Source organism: Chlorocebus sabaeus, chromosome 9, assembly GCF_047675955.1.
Source record: "Chlorocebus sabaeus isolate Y175 chromosome 9, mChlSab1.0.hap1, whole genome shotgun sequence".
NCBI classification, from domain to species: domain Eukaryota; kingdom Metazoa; phylum Chordata; class Mammalia; order Primates; family Cercopithecidae; genus Chlorocebus; species Chlorocebus sabaeus.
In genome coordinates this window covers 132,064,439-132,086,163 of record NC_132912.1, presented here as the reverse complement: position 1 = coordinate 132,086,163, position 21,725 = coordinate 132,064,439, and the positions used below count along the sequence as shown (strand labels likewise).

General features: G+C 47.5%; 1 protein-coding gene across 3 annotated transcripts in view; it reads right to left on the bottom strand.

Moving 5' to 3' along the window:
- Positions 1–21,725, bottom strand: part of MGMT (O-6-methylguanine-DNA methyltransferase) — a 291,371-nt gene that overhangs the window by 236,125 nt on the left and 33,521 nt on the right. Inside the window, exon 2 of one of the 3 annotated variants that reach the window (XM_007964429.3) lies at positions 11,638–11,744. The exons of the other annotated variants lie outside the window; for them this stretch is intronic. Within the exon in view, the coding sequence (XP_007962620.1) occupies positions 11,638–11,727 (90 nt within the window). The 5' untranslated portion in view covers positions 11,728–11,744. The remainder of the gene's footprint in view (positions 1–11,637; positions 11,745–21,725) is intronic. 3 annotated transcript variants of the gene reach the window in all.

Here is a 21,725-nt window from a genome sequence, read left to right as displayed (position 1 = left end):
CACTCTGATGGCTTCTTTATCTCCCATCCATCCATTCCCAAGCTTCCCAAAGCAAGGAATTCTTCTCCATTACGTTCCGTGGTTCTGTGCACATTAAGTCCCAGCAGCTCAGTTCAGCACACAGGGCCCTTTGCTGCCTGCTCGGTGCAAGCCACTAGTCAGTCCATCTCCCACCGACCCTGCATGCGCTGCACCGGCCTGCTTCCCTCTGCACACGTGGGCCTTGGTCTGCAAACGGCAGAGGGATGTTCTCATGGCAGGCAGCCTGCATGTCCTCCTGGAGCTGCGACTCCTGCACCATGCTGGCACTAGCACTGGGGAGGCTGCACAGGCCTCGGCTGCGGACCCCTGGACAGCAAGGTGCAGCCTCGGCCTTGTGGGACCTGCCCTGGGCCTGGGGTGGGCAGCACACGTTTGTTGAGCCAACACTGTGGGTGGATGTAGACCCCCTGACCTCAGCAGCTAGAGGGTCCCTGCAGCAGCTCTGGCCACGTCTCCCCGAGGTACCAGGTACCCCTCCCTGGGCGTCTGGAGGAGAGCCTGGACTCCTGCAGGACTAAGGCGGGTCTCTCAGCAGCTGCTCTTGGATACAGTTTGAATCTGGCCCCAGCTGTGAGCCAGACTGCCGGAGGCTCCCTCTCTGAGGCTGCCAGTGGGTGACTTCCTTTCTCACATGAGGTCACTGAAGTCCCTTCCATCCAGTGATCAGGAAGAATCTTCACACTGCAGGTCTCTGAATTGCAGTGAGCTGTGAGGCCAGTGACTCCCACCAAGAGGCAGGGCAGAGGCCTCGCTCACTGCATCCAGAGCTTCCCTGAACTCACCCTGCATGCAGTCATCCCGGGCAACAGGAGACACACGGACTGAAATCCCCTGTGTCCGGCCTGGTGTGACCTCCTCACTTCCCCAAACAGGAAACTGAGAGAAAAGGGGCACTTGGAGCTGACAAGGTCCCTCTGATGATGTGTGTCAGTCCTCCTTACCCTTAGCAAAGACTAAGTTTCACGAAATTTCTGTAGGAAAGAATTCTTGGGTGAGACGTGTGGGATGATTTACGACTCAGTATCCCGAATGGAAGAGCCTGGCATTCCAGACACGCTCTGGCGGTGGTGGACAAGTAGGCCTTGATGGCACCGAGCTCCGTGAAGGTCTGGTGCTCCTGGAGAGACAGGCTCCATCTCACGGCAAGGCCACGCGGCAGAGGAAGTGTGCCCTGCTTCCAAATGATTAACCTGAAGCTGTAGTCCACAAGGCAGGAAATTTTATGTTCTAAATTAGTTACATTATACCCAAAACCTATCAGTGGCTTGATAACTTGAACATATAATTCTATACCTTTTACTCTTTAAACAGTAATTCAGTCTAATCCTGCAGCTGAAGCCAAGATTTCCAGGCCGAAAGTGCACTTTCCATTTGATTAAATACTAATAAATGCAAGAATAAAATACCAGTCTTCTATCTTATAGTAAATTCTTCAAAAACCATATACTCTAACAATTAATTATTTCTCTGGAGAAAGGGACAGGCCTTTCCCCTCAAAGACAGCTTAGGAGTCTCCAAGTCTTAACTATGACAGTGAAAACATAATTTATAGTAGTCTAGGGCTTACAGAAAAATGACATCATAGTCGATGTTCTTTGATTCTTGAAGTGACCTGTCAGTAGTCAGAGCTCTGGGAGGAGTGCCCCAGACAATCACCACCAGGCCCAAAAGAGTCGGGGCAGTCCACCTTCCTGTGGAGACACGCCCCACATACAGAGCTACTATAATACAAAGGGCGAGATATATATGTATACAGCTGACGCTTGGACAGTGCAGGGGTTGGGTTGTCGATGCCGCACACAGTCAAAAATCCACGTAAACTTTTGACTCCCCCAAAACTTAACTGCTAATAGCCTACTGTTGAATGGAAGTCTTAATGATAACATAAACATTCAACTAACACATATTGCGTATGTTATGTATATTATACACTGTATTCTTACAATAAAATAAGCTAGAAAAAGTTATTAAGACAATACTAAGGAAGTGAAAATCTATTTACTATTCATTACGTGGAAGTGGATCATCATGAAGGTCTTCATCACCTCCATGGAGAGTAGGCTGCAGAGGGGGAGGGGAGGAGAAGTGGGGGAGGGGAGGAGAAGGGGGAAAGGAAGAGAAAGGGGGAGGGGAGAAGAGGGGAAGAGAAAGGGGAGGGGAGAAGAGGGGAAGAGAAAGGGGAGGGGAAGAGAAGGGGGAGGGGAGGAGAAAGGGGAGGGGAGGAGAGGGGGGAGGGGAGGAGAAAGGGGAGGGGAGGAGAAAGGGGAGGGGAGGAGAGGGGGGAGGGGAGGAGAGGGGGGAGGGGAGGGGAAGGGGGAGGGGAGGGGAAGGGGGAGCGGAGGGGAGGGAGGGATGGTCTTGCTGTCTCTGCAATGGCTCAGGTAGAAGAACATCTAAGTGGATCCACACAGTTCAGACCTGCCTTGACCAAGGGCCAACTGTGTGTATATGTATGTATGTGTACACACATCATTTAGAATTTTCTCATGTTTAAGATTTATAAAGTTTTTTCATATATTTCATCAATTAAGGAAGTAAACCAAGTGAAATGCTGCCAAAGGAAGGTGGCAAATTTCACAGAGCAGAAAATTTTGTTTTCTATCACTATAAACAGAGCATCCGGCCAGGACACCAATGCCGGACACACTGCGATACGCTTCCTGATGTGGAGCCCACGCGAGGGTGATCCCCAGGGCGACCACCCCATGCCCTCCCACAGGACAATGGAGACAGTACTCCTTCCCCAGAGATGCCCGCCGCTGCGAGCCCACAGAGGTGCAAAGTATCTCCGAATAAGGAAGGCAGGCCCAAGCCACACAATATCTGCTAAAGCATTCGTGCATTCTCACTGCGGGTGACAAAGACACAACCTACCATGGTAGGGAACTGGGGGAAAACTTCTGTGGGAAACCCAAAGGAAAACACTCATTCATTCCATCAGCAGTCCCAGGCTGTGGTGCCGCAGTTACATTCGGGAATATGCTTCCCCATGAGGTCACAGTGCGGGTTTGGAGTCAGGGTGTGGAGACAGGAAGCTGGTCTGGGCCTCAGTCCATCCTGAGCAAACAGGGCCCCAGACTTCTTCCTTCTCTGCAACAGGAACAGGACGGAGGCGAGTGCCCTTGTTCACGACCACCCCACCCTCAGGAAGCATTGTGTGACGCACGGCCTCATGAGACGGGGGAGCCCCAGCATGGGTGCCATGCCCACGTGTGAGACAGTGACACCCGTCCTCCCGTGAACAGTAAAGCAGACTGGCGATCCAGCACTGGGCAGCCAAAAGGTAAACTGAGGTAGAGAAAGTTGCCAGAGCCATCAAACAAGACCCGAGCACATGTCAGTCATGTGGCAACTGAGGACACAGTGCAGGGAGGCCACAGAACAGAGGTGAGGCAGGGCAGGGAGGGGACAGAAAAAGACTAATGACGTGCTCTGGCGAGCCTGTGCTGGGCTGCGTGTTTCCTCATAACACCCACCCATCCCGTTACTAGAAATAAGCTAAGGGGGCCCATGCCCTCTGGCCAAAGCTGACCACAGGACCTGTGAGGTCCATTCAGAAGACTGCCCCTCGCTGTCCAGGAGCCATGGGCGGAGCACCGGAAACCCCCAAGCTGAGCTCCAGCTACGCGCTCGCTTCCCATCCTAACGTGTCCCTAAGGACTTCGACCCTCTGCACTCACACGGCCAGTCTTACCTGGAGAAGCTGGAGTGGGAGGGATGGATGTGTGGACGGCTGACCGCTGGACACCAGTTTGTTTCCACTGGAGCCCCACCACCAACCACACTCGGGGAAGAACTGTCGACACTGCTAACCCCAATATTCTATAAGAGCTGGTATTTACATTTCGATGTTGCACAAATTCTCAAAGGTCTCCACTTTGATGGCGGATTTCCATTTCTGCTATGAGTGCACATAACATTAGCGACCCATAAGCTAACAGTAAAAACCCGGCTGAGTTTCCAAGGGGAAGGAGATGAGCAGGTGCCAAGAACACCACTCCTTCCATCTCATTAGAAGCAAGAAATACTGGGCTTGAATCTGTAAAATGTTATTGGTGGTGGTGGGGGGATGCTGTTTTCCCAAGCTACTTTGTATTGATTCAGCTTTTTATTAAAATTAAACTGATAAAAGTTTGACGTAGCAGATTTCCATTTAAGAGGAATTCTTTACAGTATTGGGAAAGGGAGGGCAACGTGCTACGTGATTTTGATTCCGCTTCTACAGGAGCTCACCTGGGTCCAGTCACCTGTTCATCACACAGCTCTCCCATCTGCTTTCTGGAAGCACCATGCCGGGTAAGAAGACATACACACCTATATCACTTCACCACACCCCACGCCACTGTGACATCAGCACGCCCTCCGCCCCACTAACTCTTCCTTGCTCTGCTCAGCCATGCGCGTTTCACTGAGGCAGCCACAGCCTCTAGAAAGAATTCCCTATTTGGTAATTTCAATTATGAATGTACTCCTCTATGGCAACACGTTTCTAACGGCAAAGCTGATGTGGGTCGTGATGAGATCTTGCCCACCATACAGACATCAAAGACAGAAAGGGCCTGGGCTATTGGCTGGAACTTCAAATGGAGCAATAAAAATAGCAAGAGGGGCTGGGAAGAGACGAACTTACAATAAAATATTTAAAGAACTAATATAAAAACTGTCATGAGCTCTTCCTTGGACGTTTAAGCTGGGAACCAGCACGGAGTGAGGCTGCTCACACCCAAACCGGCAGACACCACATACAGAGTTCAAGTTCAAAGACTGCGTTTAGATCCTGTTCCCTGGATGATCACCGTCTCATTAATTAAAATAAAATAAAATAAAAAACAAAACAGATCCTTCACAGAAAGACTGTTTTGCTCTTCTCCCTTGCTGTGGATTTCGTAGTAGTAGGCAGAGACATTCAAATGTGAATTTGAAGACTGTACCTCTGACTGTTAGAGGCTGTCATCAACATGGGTAACTACTCCTGCTAAGTACACCTGCTTTTACAGTCTACAGTCTCACCCATATGCAGGCCATGCTAACTTTCTTCCCTTGAGGTCATACCACTTACAGGATGCCTCAAGATGTCAAGGTCACAAACTCTGGCATGGCCACATTCAAAGGTCCACAACCCAGAGCCAGAGCCTGAATCTGCAGGCAGAAACTGCCCCGTGCTCAGCCACGAAGGGATAAATATCCGCAATACACTGTATCTAGGGGATTGGAGCTTTCACTAAAGCACCAACTTTCCCATTAAAGAGTCAGCTGAAACACGTGCTATCAAGTAATGAGACAGGACCCCCACCCCAAGGCCTCTGCACTGTATCTAAGGAGCACCGCCCATCAACAGGGCTAGCGGAAATCCCCCGAATCTGGGAACACCACAAGTGGAATCCCCAACCCCACACTCTGCCCTGTGCTCACCGTCTCCTGGCTGGACTGTGGGCTCCCAGGGCCGCCGCTGCTGCTCCTGACAGGACCCTGGTGAGTGGGGAAGCAGCAGCCGTGGGCCCCGCCTGCCCTGCACATGTATCCTCTCAGACCAGACGCCAGGCCGCACTGTGCCTGCAGGTGGACCTGCTGCTGGACAGTGAGCACACGTCTCTCAATCCCCTAAACTGTGCCCTCCTCCCTGCTCTCGGCCACTGCAGGAAGCTGAGGGGCGGAGAAGGGGCAGACCCCAACCCCTTCTCTCAGGTCCCATCTGTCTGCTGGGTACTGGTTAGAGTCCAATGACCCCCAATACCTGACACGGCTTCTGGAGATTCTGCATGGGCCCAGCTTCTCTCAGTCCTGATGCTGACAGCAAGAGAGGCTAGCCCATCTCTTGGTGGAACATGCTCACTGTGTTAGTCCATCTGAGCTGCCATAACAAAATCCTATAGACTGGGTGGCTTATAAACAACAGACATTTATTTCTCCCAGTTGTGGGGGCCAGGAAGTCTAAGACCAAGGCGCCAGCAGATTCAGTGCCTGGTGAGGCCCCACTTTCTCACAGATGGCGCCTTCCCGCGGCATCCTCAATCGTGGAGGGCTCTACCTCTTTGGAGTCTCATTCATAAGAGCACTAACCTAATCTCTCCCAAAGGCCCCAACTCTTAATACCAACAACTTAGGGGTGAGGTTTCAACATGAATTTTGTGGGAGCACAAACATTCGGACCATAGCACTCACTGTACGCAAAAAAAGCAAGAAGGAATCAGACTGAACTGGGAGAAATTTTAGTGGTTTAAATGAAAATATAATGTTTCATACAGAAAAATCATTTTGGCCAAGTTATTTGATTTGAAATACTTGTAATATGCACGGGGAAAGATATACATAAAATCCACATTTATACATAGAATCTATGTTTCAATAAAAACAAAGACCACAATAAAAATAAATGACACAATGACAAAGTATTGTGCATTGTTCTTCCTTGGAAATAGGAATTATTACAAAATTATATGTAAACAATACACAATCTTTGTTCAAATAATTGATATAATTGTATCTCTCTCATACTGATATATTCTCACTACCACAAGGAAAACTTCTGTTGTATATTTCAAACACGAACAAAAACATAAAACTTTGTGAATGTTATTACAAAATTCAGCAGGTACATTTTATCTAAATTACAGCAGAATGAATTCTTCAAACAACATTCATAGATGAAAATCTCACAGATCTGCAGTGTTCATTTCAAAGGTAACTGGAATTAGAGTTAAAATCCTGGTTGTCAAGCATGAAAAACCTTTCATAATTAACTACTTCTTTAAACTCTAAAAAACTAACCTATTAGCAAGAAAACTCACATTAGGTATCTGTTTTTAAACATTTTTTTAGAGAAAAGATACTGCCATTTTCTCCATTTCTACGACTACCTGCAGGACTTACTGCGCACTGACTGTAACTAGGGCTCGGCTGTGGAGTTTGGAAGCCTACGTCCGCAATGAAGAAAAGATGCTCAAACATCCTCATGAAGGTCACAGCAAGAGTGTGATAAAACTCACTGCATCATCGCCTTCCCTTGTTTTACAACATCCTTTAGAAAGTCAAGACATTCTAGTTCTCCTTGTTTTCCGATGCTGAACACCAAGGCCAGGATAAAGTGTCAAGAACTGCCTTGGTGGTCCCCGAGGCTCTGAAGAGCCGCCAGGTCACGTTTCCTGCTGCACCCCTGTACTCCCAGGCCTGGCACTGCCGATTCTGGGCCTCCTGCTCAGAGCTGCTGCTCCAGACACCTGCCAGCAGCCAGGGGTCGCCGGCGGTGCCAAATGACCAGGTGTGTCGGAGGTAATGTCCCAGACACTCCTTTTGTTTAAATGTTAGGAAATATATTTTTATTGTGGCAAAATATGCACAGTATTTATGTTAACTATCTTGTAAGTGTGTAACTCAGTGGCATTAAATACATTCACAAAGCTGTGTAACCATCACCTCTATATATATCCAAAATTTTCTCATTAACCTCAGCAAAAGCTCTGTTCCCGTTTAACAGTAGCTATCCCCACCCCCCAGCACCCACTATTCTACTTGATGTCTGAATCTGCCTGTTCTGGGCGCCTCCTGTCCGTGGACCCACACAGTACTTGTCCTTTTGTGACCGGCTTATATCACTCAGCATAAAGTCTTTACAGTTCGTCCATGTTGCAGCATGTGCCGGAATTCCCATGCTTTCTAAGGCTGAATAATATTCCATTGCATGGATAGCCATGTTTAATGTATCCGCTCACTCACAGACAGACGTTTGTGTGCGTTCTCCTTTTGGCCACTGTGAATAATGCTGCTAGGAACACTGGTGTATAAACATCTATTCAAGATCCTGCTTTCAATTTTGGGGGGTATGTCCTTAGGGGTAGAATTACTGGGCCACATGGGAATTCTATGCTTCACGTTTTCAGGAACCCCCAGAAGTGTCCCACAGTAGCTGCTCCATGTCACATTCCCACCAGCAACGCACAGGGTTCCAATTTCTCCATGTCCTCACCAACGCTTATCATAAACGTTACCAAATATACTTATATTCAAGGCCCTGAACGGCACAGACCAGAATTCAACAACTGTTTCACGCTTCGCTGAGCCACAACTTAACTCAGAAACAATAGTTAGAGCTGTTTACTGACATTGATGGTATTTCCTTCATGCCAGGCACTCACTTTCCTCTTCTCTAATCCTTACAAGAGCCCTCCCTGCAAATGAGACAGAGTCCATTTCTCTGTTGATGAGAGACCCGAAGCTCAAAGGCATGAGAACGACCCTTCCAGAGCCCTGTGGTAGGGAAGTCACAGGGAAGAGATGGTCTGACTCTAGGGTGTTGAACACACCTCTGGTGGTGAGATTAGTTGAGATTCTAGTTTATTAACTATAGATTTAAATTAACATGTAACAGAATAAATAAAATGAGCATAGCAAACACTTGTTCTCACTGCAATTCCTTAGGAAAAAGTTGAAGCGGGTGTTTAAAAATAAGTTGATATAAAGAAAACAAGAAGCAAGTAATGCTACAGGCAGTCCGCAAACAGGTGAACTGATCGCTGAGGGAATGACAGCTCAGGTCAAGCAAAGCAGGGATGGCTGCCAACACCTCGCTGTCCCTACTCCACCACATGCGAGGGCAGAATCAGGGCCTGTTTCTTTCTGTGTCCCCCGTCCCCAGCATCCTGCATCTGCAGGGCAGACACTTAGCAAATTGAATTCACTGCCCTTTCTTGGCCAGCCACACACCCAGGACTGAGCCCTGAGCCAGGAGGCTTTAAATCCTCGACCTGAAAAGAGGACAGCCAGACTCAGACCCAAGGAAGAGCAGCAGCCAGCCTTGGGGAGAAGGCACCGCGAGACAGCGCCATTCCCTCCACAGCGGCCAGTGCTGGGAGCTTGTGCAAAGCAGATTCCGAGACAGCAGGAGTGGGTAGGCCCAGGTGATGCTGCTAGCCCAAACGCGACTTTGAATAGGGGGGCTCTAGGCCTGCACAGATAAAACTAGTCCCAGCTCTAGTGGGATCTAGGGCTCCTGTTAACCTATTCAGAGCTCTGCCTTTAGTATACGCTAGGCCCCTCATCTGATCCCCAAATAGCCCTGGGAAGGTCTCCTCACTATAAAAAACTGATGGCCAGGTGAATACGGCTGTGTTAAACAAAACACACAACCCAGAACCTTGATGCTGGCTTAAAGCAGCTACTTTGGGTCCCATCAGTGCTCTGACCACTAAGAAGTTCACTGCTTAACTCCTGGAGTATTCCAAGATATTTCCCATTACAAGCAGCACGTGGCTGCGTCTGGTATACGGGGTTCCTACTGCATGAAGCACGTGCCTGCGTCTAATGCCTGCGTCTGCTATACGGGGTTCCCATCACAGGAAGCACATGGCTGCAGCTGGCTGCGTCTGGTATATGAGGTTCCCATCATGGGAAGCATGTGCCTGCATCTGGCATACTGGTTTCATTTATCTTCCTGCCCTTATTCTGTATCTAAATCCATCATCTATTTCTTATGAATTGTTATTTTCAAGAATATGTACACTTCTAACAACTTCCTAAAATTCTTTCTTGACACATATCTGTTACAGATCAATAAAATTACTAAACTAACTGAAATAACCAGCAAGCCCCTGATTCATGACAGAGCTTTAGATCTGTCAGCCATAATTTCCAACAGAGCCAATACAGTATCCATTCTCATCAATTCCAACGTTTTCCCCAAGACACGTGGTTCCTATCATATTTGTCATCCACCAAAACCCTTCCTCAAGGGCACCTGCAGGCCCTCAACGCATTCCCACCATCAGGTGTGGCTCTGCAGCGATTCAGTCCTCCCAGCTGTTCGACATCTTCCAGCATCACGTGTCATTCCAGCGTTTTCCCCAACGTGTGTGATTTCCTACAAAACCACATATTTCTCACAACTATGTTACAGTTTAGCCTCTACAAAATACCCAATCATATTCTCCAAAGGGTCATCTCTGTGGTGCATCCCATGAACATTTCCTTTCCTTAGATGCCCCCACCTGGCAACTCCTGGTGTCCTGGTACTGGTGTTCTCCCGAGGAGACAGGGAACAGGACTCGTCAGGCAGAGGACAGCGCCCTGAAGGAAGAACTCGGGCTGCTCCAGGACCCCAGCTGGACACTGTGCATCCTAGCACAGCAACCTCACCATGCTCCCACCTCCAATCTGGCGTTAGGGCCCTCCAACCCTGACCCCAGGATTCTGCCCGGCACTGGGAAACAGCCCCCAGGTGGGTGCCTCAAGCCTCTGCTGCTCTTCCTTTCATTCTGGTGCCGCAGCTGAGAGCTGACAATGTGCTAGCAGCCCTCACTCTCAGCGCCTCCTCGGCCTCAGCGTCCACTCTGGCAGCGCTTAAGGAGCCCTTCAGCCCACCACAGCACCGTAGGAGCCCCTCCCTCTGCTTTCAGAAAGGTGTGGAGGGCGAGGTGAGTTTCGACAGGCCCCGCACACACAGAGGCCGGCGGGCACCACCGCCCGGGCAGTGAGGGGCTTAGCACGTGGGCCAGCAGCTGTGGAGGTTGCCTGGGTCCCCCAGCAGTGCCGGCCCGCTGGTGCCGCACTCAATTCTCGCCGGGCCTTAGCTGCTTCCCCGTACGGCAGGGTTCGGGACCTGCAGCCCGCCATGTCTGAGCTCCTCCCACTGCGGTGGGCTTTCGCGCAGCCTCAGCCTCCCCGACAGGTGCCACCCCCTGCTCCCTGGCGCCCAGGCCTATGGACAGCCCAAGGGCTGAGGAGTGCAGGCGCGGCTCAGGACTGGCGGGCGGGCAGCTCCGCCTACAGCCCTGGTGCAGGATCCACTGGGTGAAGCCAGCAGGGCTCCTGAACTGGATGGGGACTTGGAGAACTTTTATATCTAGCTGGAGGATGGTAGGGGCACCAATCAGCACTGTGTCTAGCTCAGGGTTTGTGAATACACCAATTGGTACTCTGTATCTAGCTAACCTAGTGGAGACCTGGAGGACTAGCACTCTGTGACTCTGTGTCTAGCTCAAGGATTGTAAATGCACCAATCAGCACTCTGTGTCTAGCTCAAGGTTTGTAAATACACCAATCAGTACTCTGTGTCTAGCTCAAAGTTTATAAAAGCACCAACTGGTACTCTGTATCTAGCTAACTCTATATCTAGCTAACTAGCACTCTCTGACTCTGTGTCTAGCTCAAGGATTGTAAAAGCACCAATCAGCTCTCTGTAAAATGGACCAATCAGCAGGATGTGGGTGGGGCAGAGAAGGGAAAAAAAGCAGAATGCCTGAGCCAGCAGTGGCAACCCGCTAGGGTCCCCTTCCACACTGTGGAAGCTTTGTTCTTTCACTCTTTGCAATAAACCTTGCTGCTGCTCACTCTTTGGGTCCACGCTGCCTTTATAAGCTGTAACACTCACCATGAAGGTCTGCAGTTTCACTCCTGAAGCCAGTGAGACCAAAAACCCACTAGGAAGAATGAACAACTCCAGACGCGCTGCCTTTAAGAGCTGTAACACTCACCATGAAGGTCTGCAGCTTCACTCCTGACAGCGAGACCATGAACCCACCAGAAGGAAGAAGCTCCAGACACATCTGAACATCTGAAGGAACAAACTCTGGACACACCATCTTTAAGAACTGTAACACTCACCACGAGGGTCCGCGGCTTCATTCTTGAAGTCAGTGAGACCAAGAACCCACCAATTCCAGACACAGAGCCACTTGGTGTCATCCAATTCATGGGACTTTTCTCAAAAGCTGGTGGACAGGAGACGCTTTTTAAAACCCAGAAGTTAGATTTAGTTTTTAAAAAAATTACATATATAGATTTAAATGGACCAAGCAACTCCATATCCCAGAATCCCATGAAAAAGCTAATTTGACATCACTTAGAGAAATAAATTGGCAGAACAGAATTACTTGTCTAAAGTCACCTCTGGTTAAACTGGAAAATACACGTAACCGCAGCACGTCTTTCTTAGTCATCCTACACTAGAATTTTAACTCAAGATTTAGGAATTCTTTCAATTCTAAACAACTTGGAACTACAAAATAATTACCATTACTGCAAACTATTTTCTACTTGAAAAAAAACCACCTTTTTCTATAGAAAGGGCACAAGGACACAAGGAAATCCAAATGTGCCAGGCACACACAGAGAAGGAGCCCAACTACACTAATGCGCGGAGGAACCGTGTGCAGGGCCTGGCGTGTGCTGGGCGTGGAAGGTGCAATCCTGCATGTGGTCTCAAGGGGCGGGACTATTGTGGGCATCCTGTGAACGGTGGCAGTGCTCTATGCAAACGCAATAAAAATAAAACCATCATGAAAGGAAACGTCATCCTACACCTTACAGCAATATAGATTCCAGGCACTTCTGAGTAGCAATAATAAACATCTCATGCAGCTAAAAGGGAAAATTTCAACCCAAAAGAAAAACACACAGAAAACCCTGGTGGAGCCAGGTGATGGCAAGGGCTCTTGGCTTCACCTGGAAATGACGCAACTGCTCCTGAAAGTCACAGCCCAGCAGAAAAGAGCTGCTTCCTTCAAATAACTGCCAAGTTATTTGATCTTACTGAATTTCATTTATTTCTTTCAAATAAGTGATTAGCAATATCCACAAACCTTCATGACAGAAAATACTACCTTTGCTTTTTTTTTTTCAATCAAGTAAGCAACCTGACCTGAGCTGTTTATTTAGTGAGGTTTTCCAAATTAACTAAATCTGGCCAGGCCTGGTGGCTCATGCCTGTAATCCCAGCACTTTGGGAGGCCGAGGTGGGCGGATCACCTGAGATCAGGAGCTCAAGACCAGCCTGGCCAACATGGTGAAACCATGTCTCTACTACAAATACAAAAAACCTGCCGGGCGTGTGGCGGGCGCCTATAATCCCAGCCACCTGGGAGGCTGAAGCAGGAGAATCACTTGAACCCAGGAGGCAGAGGTTGCAGTAAGCCGAGATCGCGCCACTGCACTCTAGCCTGGACAACAAGAGCAAAACTCCGTCTCAAAAAACAGAAAAAGAAAAAGAAAAATTAAATCTGTTGTATATCAGAGAGGTCAGCACCCACTTACCTTGATGTACTCCACCTTCAACTTCTAAGTGTAAAACCAGTTTTCTCAATTGACAAACACACTGTTTTTCAACTTCTTTCTCTTTTTCCAGCCCTACGACTCTTCTCTTCCTCCTTCCCCTACCAACCCCTGGTACACACCACCTTCATCCACACCTTCTAGGACCTGCCAGGTGTCGCCAGGTATGTGAAAGCTATCTCCATGGCGGCTTCCAGGAGGGCTGAAGGGGTGTGGCCATCAGAACCACCTGCAAGGGGGCTTTTTACTCCGCAACAGGGCTGGCCCTGCCCCGCTGCATCTGTCTACCTATGGGCTAGGATCCATAGGCTGAGAACTGCTACTGGGCTGCACCAGAGGTCCCTAAGAACAAGGGAGCCCCACCTAAGAGAGAAAACTAACTTGGTGAGAGCAGGAAATGGGAGATTCCTCAAAAACAAAAACGTCACAGAATAAAGGACGTCACCTCCCTGCAAAGGACCTAGTATCCCACCCAGAGTTTAGTGGCTTGGTCCATGTTTTATCTGGGATTCAAACTCTGTAAACCTGTGGCAGAATGAGAACAAAAGCTTTCGGCTTGTTTGCTAGCTGCTGAAGTTTAACAGCTAAAACATATTGAAAGCAGATCCATATTTATTTTGGGAGGCTGAAAGGTTTCTCCGTCTCACAAGTAACTAATACAATCAAAGCCCTGGCAAACACAGCAGCGCGCGAAGAAATACAGCGTGAGGCTGGACAATAAAAAGTTGCACAGAATCCATTTGTCATTTTGGCCCACTCACCAGAGGCTCTGCAAGCCTGCTTCCCACAGCTCAGCTCATAAATCCCCATCTCAGGCCCACTCTCAGGACATTCCTCCCCCAGTGTCGGAACTAGGACTTCCTATATACCGCAGAGCTCACTTCTGGGCACCCCTGTCTCCTCTGTGGACAGGGACTGAAAACCAGATCTCCTCCAGCAGGGCCATTGCTCCCCAGGGGACCCTGGCCCTGGCTCCGCAGCCTGCTCTGATGCCGTAGGATGGCTGTGCACCAGGCAGTCCGCACCAAACTGGGAAATGTCTGTGTGCCATCGGACAAGACCACTGCCGTGTCTCCAGGCCACCCTGGCCCAAGAGGCCTCGTCCTCCATCTACATGCTCCAGAGGGGAGCTTCACATCCGTCTGGAAGCCAAACCCAAGGATGTGGGATAAGTGCAGAGGCTGCAGCACCATGCACGCCACCCTGGAGAGGCTGGCTCCAGCATCACCTGCCTGACAGCTCACAGACACCCTTCAACACTACACCAGCCCTATCTCACCTGGTCCTCATGGGTACAGCTTCACCTAGCTCTCCACTGTAGCCTGGCAAAGGATCATAACACAGCACTGGAACCCCCCTTTAGAGACAGGGAAACTGAGGTTTGGGGATCTTGAGTAACCTGGTCGTGGACACACGGCCCCTAAGTGGCAGAGTGAAGACTGGGATCCTATCCAGTATGGGTTCAGGGCCCACAGCCTTGACTGTATTGTGTTGATCTCAAAGAAACCCAGAGAAGATGCCCTGAAGACAACATCCAAATCCAAGGACTAAGAAAAGCTTCACAGGAGGAGCAGCTTAGAACAATGGTTAGGAGTTCAAAGGGGGTAGATTAAGAAGGTATTGGTACGTTGAAAAAACAGAGTGTGCAAAGGCAGAGAAAAGAAAACTGTGATGTAGTTGTACAAAAGGCAAGTGGACTCTTCTGGATAGAGCGGATTATAGGAAGGTGAGACAGGAGGACCAGGGTAGGGTGTCTGGGGCTTTGAAAGCAGTCCGAGGGCTCAGGACTTGGACATCTACAACAGCAGCAAGGCAGCCACCAGTGCTGGGCATGAGCATCAATGCCCACTGGATGCCTGGAGAACAACCTGGAGCCAGTGAGATGACTGAACGGCTATTTCACCAGCCCTAAGGATGTGGCTGCAAGGGGAGGTGTGGGACGCTTGGAAACCCCACAGAAATGGAAAACTCTTTTGCTGTGGGGTGAAAGACACAAGAGAAGAAGGAGTCCAAGATGGCACCAAGAGAATCCTGACAAAGAGGATGGGATGCCACGGATGAACCAAGTGTAGGCAGGGAAATCTGGGGTGGGGCCAGGGACCAGTTGGGCTTTAAACAAGTTCTACAGAGACCAGTGAACTGTCTCAACCACGACAGCACCGACCCTGCAGGAAGGAGAATTCCTCCTTATTGCGGGGCTAGCCCATGTGTTGTGGGACGTTCACTGGCATCCCTGGTCTCCACCCACTGGATGCCGGCAGCACCCCCTCAGTTGCAACAAGCACAAATGTCTACCATGACAGTTCCCCTGGGGAACAAAACTGCCCCCAGTTGAGAACCACTGGCCTAGTGAGGAAATGCTGCAAAAAAAAAAAAAAAAAAAATAGCAACTGCAAATGAGAGACCACTCTGCAGGTCTCAGCTCGTGGCCATCTAAGCAATTCACGAAGCCCGTTGGTGTGCTCAGCACCTGACCGACGGGATCAAACTACACCAGGGACAAGCACAATCCCCTGAGGCTTCACACTGCTCTCATGAATAATGCGCAATCTCTCAAATAGGATGCCCAGTATAATCACAGAACCAGGCAAACATGGAAGTCAGACACCACGAGCAAGAACAAGCCAAAAAACTTCCTTAGCTTGTTCTTGAACTTTAATTTCCTTTGAAACTTTACAAAAGCTGTCTACCGTCTTGGGAAAATTATGTCACCAATATCCATGCTGACCAGATGACGAATGTCCAATACACAAGCAAAGACTTGAGATACTGGATGTAGCAGATGCAGACAGAAAGTAACTCAACCATTTTTAAAGAAGGAAAAGTCCAGCTTCCTCACAAAGAACCCCCATGTAGCTGAGCTCCATAATTTTATGACCCCTAAAATTCAGCCTGAAGTCAAAATGTTGGAAGAAATGGAATCTCAGTTTTTACTTTATATATTTATCACATAATATTAAAATACACAGATTATTTGATATGTTGTCAGTCCTCTATTTCAACATGTAATTTCACACTAGGCTAATCATAAAGCCTGTATCATACTTGCATTTTTACAAACCAAGAGTCAAAGTAAGCTATGATAATAATATACAGTTTATCAATAGCCTAGAAAATAAAAGCGGGGTTGGGGGACTAAAAGAGATATTTATCTACCACACAATCTTGTTTCACTTCAATTTTCTCAATTCCACTTATTATTTCTGGAAAAAATCCGACTAGTTATATTTTTCCTGGGCAATTCTTTCCCAATACTTCATTCTCCTTGGGAAAACAGCAGACCAGTGCTGTACTCCCAAAGTCAACAGGCGGAAACACACACACTGCAATTTTAAGTCTATAACACTTTCCAAATGTGGCCTTAGTTTCCAAAACTTCATCTTTGTTAGATATCCTACGAGTCACTAATACTAAAAACTTTATTACCAAGTCAGAAAAAAAAACCCTACCACATTGACACAAACCTAGGCTAGACAAAATCAGGTTCCAAAGGTGGTGGAGGGCACTACGGTACAATCAATTACCAAGGACTCAAGGACTCTCAGCTTTGATGACATTTCTCTCCCCACCCATTTGGAAATGGATCCCCAGGCAACAGTGGGAACCAACACCTCAGGCTTCCCATGGTGGTGTCGGAGGTGGCGCAGGCTCTCTGAGCAGGAGGGTGCTGGGAAGCCCCTGATCTAATCACAATCTGGCCAGGGGAGGATGTTCTGGAGAGCATCCTCTCTAGTCCTTCTCAAAGGGGAGTATTCAGAATTTGAAGGCGCTTTTCAGTTGTCACAATGGTTGTGGGAGGTATCGACATTTAAAGGGGGGGAATCAAGAACGCAGAATGTTCTCCCGTCATAAACAACAGTGTCGTCCTGCAACCTGTGTCACTTTCAAATGTCCTGCAACACATTCAAGTCTAAAATCCATGAGACCCTAAACTATAGTTCCATTTACACGCAAACACAAAATTTTCTGCAGGTTTTCTCTGCACAAAGTTTTCTAAGAATGCAACTATCCTGTAACTCAACGGAAAGGTGAACTTCATTTTCTTTGAAACTTTACAAAAACTGTCCACCATTTTGGAAAAATTATATCACCAGTGTCAACGTTGACCAGATGATGAATGTCCAATAAACAAAACCGTCTCAGTCTCCATTTGCAGCTGCTGCGTTCCAGGTACATACACCTGCTTGCCGCATTGTGTCTGCTAGCAGAGTCCTGCCCAGGCGTTCCTGTTCTGAAGGCATATTATCTTATTATAAATGACTGCTCCTAAAGTTTTTCATTTAAATAGTACACGTAGATGCATATCATCCAGGAATTTCATTTCAGGAAAGTAAAGGCAGATTACAAACTACGGGTATCAGACAGGGAGCTCCAATCTGATCCTGTTGAAACCATCAGGCTACAATGAGATGTTCCCAGTCCACACAAAGATGGGGAAACAAAACACATTTCTAAAACCTCCCTTAAACTAAAAAAAAAAAAAAAAAAAAAAAAATTAACTAGCTATAATATTTAACCTTTGATATCTAAACAATTTAATCAAATGTAGGAGGAAAAAGTCTGTAACATTCAGACCAGGGGCATTGCTACAAAGAGAATAAAACATTTCAGCCCCTGGATCCGACAGAATTCCAAGTCTGCTTCTACCTGAGTATTAGAAAAGCTGAAGCCAGAAACAGCTAAATAAAAGGTAATGCAAGTAGGCATAACACAATAAAAGATATTACCTTCAAAATGCATTATTGTTGCCAATTATAAGAATCACTTCAACTTAATTTCAAAAGCACAATCACCCTCAACAGAAACAGTCTCTTTTTTAAATTTCAAAGAGTATTACATTAAGGCAATAACTCACCTTCCAGCCATAATATCACACTCCCTCCCTTATTGCAACACCACATTTCATAAATACTTCTCATCGACAAGTCAAGCTAATTCAGGTTAATTTTATTGTATTTTGGTGCTATCTCACATTTGTGTGCAATTACCTTTATCATTTTATTGCCAAGGCAGAAAGTAATCAGAACAATTATTTGAAAATGGAGGTTTATAAATTCTAAATCACAGTTGCTGGCATTTTTGATAAAGCAGCAGCTTTATCTCGGGAAGTGGCAGGGACATCGGATAAATCATGCATCAGCCAAGTGTAGCTGACCCCCAAGTGCATTGCACAATATCAGAAGTGCTTCCAAAGAAACTTTCCTGCATCATCCATCATTCTTCATAATACTAAAATAGCTGCACACCTGAAGAATAGGAGCTGGAGGATAATAAAAAAAAAAAAAATCCAAGCACTGTGGGCGAAACCATTAACTGGTCTCCCTTTTAAACTGTAAGATATGGCCTGGAAACCGGACCGCGCACATAAACAAATATGACTTTACAATAACTCTAAATATCTGTATTCATATTCGTCAACTCAGTTTTAAATATAAATGAAATATGGGGTAGAGCCGTAAAAAGAAAAAGTGCATCTCTGGACTACATGCATTTTTACGTTCTGTTTGGGTCCGGCTGCTTTTAACAGCTGCCTCTCTAAGGCTTGTCTCGACATCTTGTTCTCTATTCCTCATTTTGTTCTAAAGTTTATTGCTTAAAAAAAAAATGTAACTTGATTTTAAGGAAAAGAATAAAGGGAGAAGCCCCTGAATCACCACGTGTGGTTTGGCCTAAGTTAATTACACCAACAGGGAGCACAGAAATTTAGGAAGGGAGGCAGCCCCATCCCCAGTCACCCCTCTTCACACGGGAAAAAATTTACTCCCAACCTCAGCTGCAGCCTTCCTCAGGGAGGGACGACTCACATCACACCTCTGGCATACGTGAGCCACATTCTTCACTGACTAAGGCAAAACAAAACAATTATGTGATCATTTATTTCCTTTTTTATCAAAAAGCAAATACCCCAGAGAAAAACAGCTTCTGGACCGTTTTGTAGGTGACCTTATGCCAATGGACTATCAAAAGGTCTAGCTGGGTAGGAACACAGCATATTAGCTACATATGCCTGGCACTGGGCCAGGTGCTTTACATGCATTATCTCATTTACTCCTCACAGCAAACCTAAGGAAGACCAAATGGTGTGTCGATGAAGCAGCAGAGAGGGAGGTTACGGAACTCGCCTAAGGACACAGCACTCGAGGGGCAGGTGGGTATTCAAGATTAAGTCAACATTCTTCAAAGCCTGGACTTCAGCCAGGACTCTCCCCAAGCTCCAGGACATAGAGACACACTCCGCGCTGTACTAGTCAGGATGGCTGTGACGCTCTGGAGTAACAACCACCACCAAACCCACTACGGGTCTGGGCTAGCCCCAGCAGCGGCCTTGGTTCGTGCAAGTTTGGTGCCACCAGCTGCGCCCATCCTGTCCCACAGCTGTCCCAGTACCACATAGGGAGGAGAACCACGAGCTGGTGTGCACACACATCCACCAAGGAGTACCACATGCCACTCCAGCCCACGCTCATTAGCCAAACCAAGTCCACGATCGAGCCACCCTTGAGGGAGTGGAACGGGGCAGTCCTCCTGCACATCCAGCAAAGCGGACCTGAAAACAGAGGGGAGCCCTGCCTCCCTGGTCTACCACAGACACGAATGCTGCTCAATTCAGGCTTCCTTTCAAATTAAAGCACTGTTGGACAAGAAACATGTTTAGAGTCCTCGGAATGGTCGAGGTGACCATGGCAGTCATACCACTAAAATCATCACCTGTGGTAGGTGCTTCGATGGAAGAAAACCCACAGTTGCTTATCTTGATGATAAACAGAAACACGAAAACCAAAGAATGGGGAGGTAAATGACTGACTGACTTATCAATAAATGCATAAATCCACAAGGCAGATAAAAAGGAGTAAACACTATAAAAACAAACCAAGCCCACCAATTACAAATCTCTGTGACACGGAAACATTCTATTTAGTTAACTCTACAGCCACATTTTCCAAACCACTGCAAAATAAACCCTCAATTTTCCAGGGAGATAAATACTTTCTCGGTCTTGAAAGTGAGGACTGCCGTCCCTCATCATGGACATATGTGGAGGTCCAACCTTTGGCCTAGAGAAAATAAAGGCATCCTCCCCCACCCCCGCAGGAGGCAGCGTAGCTCTGAGAGGTATCAGGGCCCAAGCCCAGAGAGGGAAGAGGCGGCAACTTTAAGCGAGTGAGTCCATGGAAGCCCCTGACCTCCAGTCACTGCTGTTTCTAGATTCACTGAGGGAACTCTGCCCAGGACAACTGCCATTGGCTAAGGGCAAAGGACCTGTGTGCCAAGGGTTTTGATCCAAGAGTTGCCAGAGCCTGTTGGTGGACTCTGACACCAGGAAGTGACTGACCCCGTCACTGAGCTCAATGTTTTGGCTTTCCTTTACCTCTACAAGTCAGTACAACTCTGAAGCTCTATAATTCTATCTAGTTTTAAATTTACATGAAGGCTCTCAGTGAAACAGATATCACATTAATCAGAGACACTGAACTGTTCAGGCAAAGTAACCCTGAATTTTATGTCATACACTTAACATTTGGGCTGGGTGCAGTGGCTCATGTCTGTAATCCCAGCACTGTGGGAGGCTGAGGCGAGTGGATCATTTGAGCTCAGAAGTTTAAGACCAGTCTGGACAACATGGTGAAGCACTGTCTCTACAAAAACATACAAAAATCAGCAAGGCGTGGTGGTGGGTACCTGTAATCCCAGACACTCAGGAGGCTGAGGTGCAAGGATTGCTCAGGAGGTGGTTAAGTGAGCTGAGATCACACCACTGCACTCCAGCCTGGGCAACAGAGTCAGATCCTATCTCAAAATAAATAAATAATAAAGTTAACATTTGAAATATTAATAAAATCAATCTTACAATAACTCATGGAGAGAGGCGATATTATAATTCGTGTATCACAGGTGAGGAACCCAGCACACTGCAGGTGAAGAATTTGCCTCAGGTCCCATTTCGAGTGAGCTGTAGAAGCCTAAAGTCGAGCGTGGAGATTCCAATCCCCAGAGCCCTGCCTCTTCACCACTGCACCCTCCTGCTGGCTGAAGCAGCCCTGCGAGGCAGCCCCCCGACGGCCCAGGGCCCAGGCGGGTGTGAATCCCCCGCCCAGTTCACCCCACCAGAGCATACGCCTCTACGGTAGCAAACCAGGCAGTGCCCAAATCAGCGCCAATGAGGACTTTCTGAACAAATGCGACACTGGTATTCCTCCACATTGTTGGAGAAGTTGTAAAAATCCAATCTTTATGGCCTTTCCAATCCCAAGATTTATAGTGTGCGTCCACAATCAAAAATTTGTGTCAAAAAGAGTGTAAGAAAAAGGAAGATATGCTTAAGAAAGAAAGAATTAGGAAACACCTAACCTATTAATATACAATAGGTGAATTTTCAGGACAATTAACTCCAAATCATTTTTCAATCGGTTATATTCTCTCCCTTCCAAAAATAAGATCTAATCATTTCATGCATATATCCAACAATTTTCAGTCATCTGGTGAAAACTGACAATAAAGGTGTATTTCCATCAGCTATTTCATAGTCTTTTGTCACCAGGACACCCAATTCGAGTAAAAACATGATAAAGCAGGAGTCTAGTGATCAGATTCTACATGGCACAGTATCCATTAAAGTCTCCAACACTTCATAAGACTTCTGA